General features: G+C 57.5%; 1 protein-coding gene across 2 annotated transcripts; it reads left to right on the top strand.

Moving 5' to 3' along the window:
- Window positions 1-2,038: 2,038 nt before the first annotated feature.
- Window positions 2,039-6,378, top strand: PCDH8 (protocadherin 8). 2 transcript variants are annotated; one of them, XM_068675644.1, is made up of 3 exons: window positions 2,039-4,526; window positions 4,673-4,880; window positions 5,344-6,378. In XM_068675644.1, the coding sequence occupies exons 1-3, from the start codon at window positions 2,115-2,117 to the stop codon at window positions 5,715-5,717; spliced, it is 2,994 nt and encodes a 997-aa protein (XP_068531745.1). In that variant the 5' UTR covers window positions 2,039-2,114; the 3' UTR covers window positions 5,718-6,378. The 2 variants fall into 2 exon arrangements, with proteins under 2 accessions (XP_068531745.1, XP_068531737.1); XM_068675636.1 differs by having other exon boundaries at window positions 4,670-4,880.
- The last annotated feature ends 622 nt before the right edge of the window (window positions 6,379-7,000 follow it).

Here is a 7,000-nt window from a genome sequence, read left to right as displayed (position 1 = left end):
ATGGCAAAGATAATCCTGTTACACACGAGGGGCCGCCCCGCTGCCCGCTGCCCGCTCCCGGCCAGCGGCCCCGTTCCCAGGCGCGCAGCCCCCGGCCCAACACGACCCGTTCCAACACATCCCGAGCCAACACAACCCGGTCCCACGCATCCCGTTCCAACATGACCCGGTCCTACACGACCCGCTCCAACACTCCCCGGCACCGCATCTCCCCTCCCTCCCGCGGAGCTCCTGGGGGCAGGAGAAAGAGCTCGCCGGAGCCTTTTGGTATGGAAAGAAGGCGTTTGGGGAGCTTTTGTCGGCGGCGGTGCGTGTCTAACCCCCCCCCCACCACCACCACCACCACCACCCCCCTTTGCTCCCCCCTCGTCCCCGCAGCGAGCGCTGCTGCGCTCCTTAAATCCCATTTCCATAAGCCGGCGCTGCGGGCCCGCCGCGCTCGCGTGCCGCCCCGCGCAACCCCCGCGCAACCCCCGCGCAGCGCAACGCGGCGGCCAAAGGGGACCCCGGGGAGCCCCCTGCAACGGGGAGGGAGCCGGGAGGGGGGGAAGGAACCGGGGCTGGAGCCCCCCTATCCGCCCCCCAGCCCCGCTGGTCCGTCCCGGCCGAGGAAGAGGAGAGGATGGAGGAGAGGAGGAAGAGGAGGAGGAGGAGGGTGGAGGAAGGACACGCGGCTTTGGGGGACCCCGGTGCAGCGGCAGGCAGATGGCTTCGTTCCCCCGGTCCGTGCCAGGTTTCAGCCTCATGCTGTTATTTTGTTCTGCTGGAACGAGGCTGGTGTTGCTTCCCAGAGAGGCCCTATTAGGACAAAAAAGAAAATCCCGTGAATAGGCGTAACAGGGCACCAGGAGGGATAGGTCTTAAATGTATTTTAATATGAGCTGGGCATTGTGTGTAATTCAGCGCTCATCATCGTTTAGTCAAAGAGTTATGGCAGTGATTGGGAATGAATAGGGGGACATAATGGATACATGTGGCGTTTGCTCATTATATTCAACTTAGTCCAACTCCTCTGTGGAAACTGTTCAACTTTCTCTCCCTTTAGCCTGTCATAGTGAAATAATACAGACATTGGTTCCTCAAATGGGATAGCCTGCCATGCTATTATATTTCTGCAGCTAACGAGGGCTTCATAAGCCTTTGATACAGCCTGATCTTTGAAACCTTTCCAAATCTCCTCAAGCTTATGCTAAATCCTATTTGGAACTTTTTTTTTTCTTTCTTTCTTTCTTTCTTTTTTTTTTTTTTTTTCCCTTTCGCCTGCTAGTGCCCCAGGCTTAAGAAACCCGGGCGGTGACATGCATACTAAAGCATGCGGGGACACCTCCTGAAAGGCGACTTACAGCGCGGATCACAGGCTCTCACGCGAGGAACACACCACCGCGGGCGCGGATGTGAAAGCGACCGAAACCCCCCCGGCCGCGCCCCGCTGAGCCGGCCCGCGCCCGCCCGCACCCTCCCGCGGACCGGCACGGCACGGGATGGGGATGGAGATGGGATGGGATGGGATATGGGATGGGATGGGATGGGATGCTACGGCACGGGATGTCACGGCACGGGATGCCATGGCACAGGATGGGATGGGATGTCACGGCACGGGATGGGATGTCATGGTACGGGATGGGATGGCACGGCACGGCACAGCCCACGGCAGCACCTGTCCGCCGCCCGGAGCCTCCGGAGGGAAAAGGAGAGGGAAGAAAGAAAGAAAAGAGGGGGCAGAGAAAGAAAGAAAATAAAATAAAAAATGAAAGCGGAAAAATAAATAAAAAATGGGGGAAAAAAAAGACGAAATACACAGAAACTAAAAAGCGGGAAAAAAACGGGAGGGGAGGGAAAAAAGGAAAAAAAATGCTGAAATGAGCCCCCCGCCCCGCGGAGTTCTGGCGAACAAAGGCGGGCGCCCCTCGCTGCCCGCCGCCCCGGCCGCCGCAGCCGCCCCGCGGAGGGGGTGTCCGGGCGGCGCCCCCCGCGCCGCTCCCATTGGCTCCTCCGGGCCGCCATTTGCATAGCGCCGTCTATTAAAGGCGGCGCCGGGGCGCGGAGGGGCGCAGACGGCGGTGGTGGGCGGTGGGCGAGCGGATCCGCGGCCATCCCCGCGCCCCGCAGGTGCCATGGGCCCGCTGCGGCTGCTGGCGGCCAGCTGCCTGCTGGCCGTGTCCCGCTGCAAGACCGTGAGGTACCGCACCGACGAGGAAGGGGCTCCGGGCACGGTGATCGGCACGCTGGCCGATGAGATGCCGGTGAAGGCTCCCGGGGAGATGAGCTTCCGACTGATGCGGCAGTTCAGCAACAGCTCGCTGGTGCGGGTGCGGGAGGAGGACGGGCAGCTGAGCATCGGGGAAGCGGGGCTGGACCGGGAGCGGCTGTGTGGGCAGGCCCCGCAGTGCGTGCTGGCCTTCGACGTGGTGAGCTGCTGGAGGGAGCGCTACCGCCTGGTGCACGTGGAGCTGGAGGTGCGCGACATCAACGACAACGCGCCGCGCTTCCCCCGGGCGCAGATGACGCTGGAGGTGTCGGAGAGCGCAGCTCCTGGCACGCGCCTCCCGCTGGAGGTGGCGGTGGATGAGGACGTGGGCTCCAACTCCATCCAGAGCTTCCAGGTCTCCCTCAACAGCCACTTTGGAGTGGAGGCACAGACGCGAGCGGATGGGGCACGCTGCGCCGACCTGGTGCTGCTCCAGGAGCTGGACCGTGAGCGCCAGCCCTCCTACACCCTGGAACTGGTGGCCAAGGACGGCGGCAGCCCAGCACGCTCGGGCACAGCCACCGTGCATGTCCGTGTCCTCGACGCCAACGACAACAGCCCCACTTTCGCCCGGGGCTCAGTCACGGTGGAGCTGCCTGAGGACGCGCCACCCGGCTCCCTGCTGCTCGACCTGGACGCCGATGACCCTGACGAGGGCCCCAATGGGGAAGTGGTCTACGCCTTTGGCAGCCAGGTGCCCCCCGAGGCACGGCGGCTCTTCCGCCTCGACCCGCGCTCTGGCCGCCTGACGCTGGAGGCCGCCGTGGACTACGAACGCACCCGCACCTACGAGCTGGACGTGCGTGCCCAGGACCGTGGCGCCAGCCCCCGCGCTGCCACCTGCACCGTCATCGTGCGCCTTGCCGACGTCAACGACAACGCGCCACGCATCAGCATCAGTGCCCTCCGTGGGGCCGGCAGTGCCGCCGGCGTGGCCTACGTCAGTGAGGCAGCGGCCAGCGAGAGCTTCGTGGCCCTGGTCAGTGCCTCTGACCGTGACTCGGGTGCCAACGGGCAAGTGCGCTGCAGCCTCCGTGGCCATGACCACTTCGCCCTGCAGCGTGCCTACGAGGACAGCTACATGATCGTCACCACGGCAGCACTGGACCGTGAGCGCATCCCTGAGTATAACCTCACTGTGGTGGCTGAGGACCTGGGCTCACCGCCCTTCAAGACCGTCCGCCAGTACACGGTGAGGGTGAGCGATGAAAACGACAACGCACCGCTCTTTGCCAAGCCCCTCTACGAGGTGGCCGTGCCGGAGAACAACCCCCCGGGTGCCTACATCACCACTGTGGTGGCCCGAGACCCTGATCTTGGCCACAACGGTAAGGTCACCTACAGACTGCTGGAGACCCAAGTCATGGGGGCCCCCATCTCCACCTATGTCTCAGTGGATCCCGCCACTGGGGCCATCTATGCCCTTAGGACGTTCAACTATGAGATACTCAAGCAGCTGGACCTGAGGATCCAGGCCACCGACGGAGGCTCCCCACAGCTCTCCAGCAGCACTCTTGTCAAGGTGAGGATGGTGGACCAGAACGACAACCCTCCCGTCATCATCCACCCAGTGCTCACCAACGGGTCAGTGGAAATCGGCGTGTCCAGCAAGACCTCCCGTGACTCCCTGGTGGCCCAGATCAAAGCTCGAGATGCAGATGATGGGGCCAATGCCGAGCTCACCTTTGCCTTCCTGGAAGAGCCCCAGCAGGACCTTTTCACTATTAACCCGAGCACTGGGGACATTGTGCTGAGGGGCGACCTCTCCGAAGAGCTGGGACAGCTGTTCAAGGTCATCCTCACTGTGACAGACAATGGCAGACCCCCTCTGGCCACGACTGCCACAGTCAACTTCCTGGTGACCGCCACTGCTCCTTCCAGTATTCAGGAGGTAGCCAAGCCCAGCTCCTGGGAAGGAAAGGCTTTGCAGTGGGACATCCCTCTGATCGTGATCATCGTCCTGGCGGGCAGCTGCACCCTCCTCCTGGTGGCCATCATCACCATTGCCACCACCTGCAACAGGCGCAAGAAGGGGAACGAGATCAAAAACAATGCCTCCTTGAAGGAGCAGATAGACATCTCCCACCTGGAGAAGGGCCGGCAGGAGGACAGCAGCCCGAGGGGAAATGTGTTTGAGGTACGAACCTTTCCCAGCAAAACCTCTTTCACCAGCCCCGACCCTTCTCCGGCAGCCGAAGAGATCTCTGCCGCTGAGAGCAGCAGCGACAGCGCTGGCCTCTACGAGGGTCAGAAGAGGCTCAGAGGACCCAGCGGGGAGGTAAGGTCCTGCCGTGTCCTGGGAAGGGGAGGGTGGAAGGAGGGGTTTGTGCATGGAGAGGGGGGATGTAAAATCACAGAGATGCAGTTCTGATGTCAATTTACCCTATATTTCTTCCCTCTCCTTTGACCCCCCCACCCCAGCAGGGTTTTGCTGCTGCTCCGAGCTTTGGCAAAGAGCCTGCTCCCCCCGTGGCCATCTGGAAGGGGCACTCCTTCAACACCATCTCCGGCCGAGAGGCGGAGAAGTTCAGCGGCAAAGACAGCGGCAAAGGCGACAGCGATTTCAATGACAGCGACTCGGACATCAGCGGAGATGCCCTGAAGAAGGACCTCATCACGCACATGCAGAATGGTAAGGAGTCAGCCCCTGCTCCCAGCTGTCCGGACAGACAGACGGAAAGGGGGGTGCATGGAGGGACCTGTCAGGGTGCTGCGAATAGCTGGGGGCTGGTGGGGAGGGGAACCTGATGCTTCCCTCCAGAGCTGCCTGACTCAAACTGCCTGCCTCTTCCCAGCAGGCTGCTAAATGCTGCTTTCTCTCCACAAAAAGCATCCAGCGCAAATTAGCAGAGCTGGAAGTGCTTTAGAATTGTGTGTGTTTTTTTTTTTTCCCCTCCCCAAAAATTTTCCCTGAAAGTTAAACTGTGAGAAGCGCCCGTAGCAAAATGACGTAGCCCTGCCTTCCCCAGTGTGCCTTTTCATTGTGCCGTGGAGCATCGCTGCCCGACTGAGTCATCCCGTGATTGATAACTCCGAGGATTAGGGATGGCGCGGGTTTGTCCCTGCAGTAACCACAGGTTTCTCGCTCCCTCTAGGTCTGTGGGCTTGTACAGCCGAGTGCAAGATCCTGGGTCACTCGGACCGCTGCTGGAGCCCGTCCTGCAGCCGAGCCAACCCCCACCCCTCTCCCCACCCCTCGGCGCCCCTCTCCACCTTCTGCAAAAGCACCTCCTTGCCCAGAGACCCCCTCCGCAGGGACAACTTTTACCAGGCCCAGCTGCCGAAGACAGTGGGGCTCCAGAGCGTCTACGAGAAGGTGCTGCACAGGGACTTTGACCGGACGATCACACTGCTCTCCCCTCCACGTCCCGCACGGCTCCCCGACCTCCAGGAGATCGGGGTGCCCCTCTACCCAGCCCCCTCGACTAGATACCTGGGTCCCCAGACTGACACCACCGAGAAAGTGTAGCCCTACCCGCTCCCCAGCCCCATACACACGTCCCCACACGCACACGACTCGGTCGCTCCCGGGAGCCTTTAAGTTATTGACCAGATCCAGTGTTGTACATGTAAATATGCAAGATGTGCCTTAAAACATGAAGTTGTTGGGAAAGATTTCCAATCACGTCGGTACTGTTTGGTATTTGCAAACAAAAAAAAAATGGAATTGTTTGTAGTTAATGTAATTTTTATGAAATGTGCAGTATTTAATTTTTTGTTTCTTTCGATGTTTTCTACATTATTTTTTTTTAATTTTGGTTTGCCCATGGCCTGCCATTTTTGTAGTGTTTTTAACCTGTACAGTGTGTAATGTAATGTTTGTACATAATGAAAAATTGGTTATATTTTTATATAATAAAAGCTTAAAAATGGGAATTCTTGCCAAAGGAACTGTCTGAAAGACACAATAATTAATAATATCCTGAATATGTAGAATCTTGTAAGGGAAATTCCTCTTTCACAGTATAATAACCTAAGCAACCCAGTGTACTGAGAAGTTTGACTTGCCAAATGTGACTTGTATTTCTTGAGTCTGTGGTCAGTTTAAAGTTAAATGTTATTTAATTGCCTTTGGTTCCTGTAATCTGTGTCACTGATAAACACTAATAAAGGTTTTGTGATGTGTTGGAGGGATCTGTCCATTGATTTTTTTGTGCTTCAGACCTTATATGTCTTTACAGGTCAACAAAACTGTTCGGTGTAGAAAAATGTAGGGGGGGGAGGAGTGTGAAGGATGCTTCCTCTGGTCTCACCTGTTCCTTATCTCCAGCACCACCTCCCTGGAGATGTAGCTCTAGAGTTTGTAATGATGGGCTGCAGAGAAAGGGAAGGTACGTGCTAGAGCTGCTTTTTGCTGCCTGGGCTGAGCTCTTCCAGCCTGATCCTCTGCTGGTGGTAATCAGTGTAACTTGAATGAAACGACGTCAGTCAGCTGAAGCGTTTGTGATGCGAAAACCTCTTTGCATCAGCAACCACTTGCGTGCTTTGCTTTTTTCATAGGGCTAAGACTGATTTGGGTAAAGCTGCACAGGTACTGTGCTTAGAGGTCTACACATGGTTAAAGCAGCTGTACCAAAGGAGAGTAACTTATGTTTAAGTTCTGTACGCCTCTTTATATACCAAGTGAGAGGTCTATATTTGTGCATACAAGAGAAAAAATAGATGTTGATTATTTTGAGATTCTCTAGTATGTATTTTGCCTCTTTCCAGAAATGACAAAGGTCTGAACAAAAGAAATAATAATTATCTAGC

Source organism: Anas acuta, chromosome 1 (genome assembly GCF_963932015.1).
Source record: "Anas acuta chromosome 1, bAnaAcu1.1, whole genome shotgun sequence".
Classification (NCBI taxonomy): Eukaryota; Metazoa; Chordata; class Aves; order Anseriformes; family Anatidae; genus Anas; species Anas acuta.
Note: the sequence above shows the minus strand (reverse complement) of the source record. Positions and strands in the feature narration are given on the sequence as shown.

Bases quoted from the DNA above. Each gene is read 5' to 3' on its own strand.
- PCDH8 (XM_068675636.1), top strand. From the start codon at position 2,115: ATGGGCCCGCTGCGGCTGCTGGCGGCCAGCTGCCTGCTGGCCGTGTCC. The intron at 4,527-4,669 runs GTAAGGTCCTGC...CCCCCACCCCAG, and splicing joins TCAGAGGACCCAGCGGGGAG to CAGGGTTTTGCTGCTGCTCC. The intron at 4,881-5,343 runs GTAAGGAGTCAG...CGCTCCCTCTAG, and splicing joins CATCACGCACATGCAGAATG to GTCTGTGGGCTTGTACAGCC.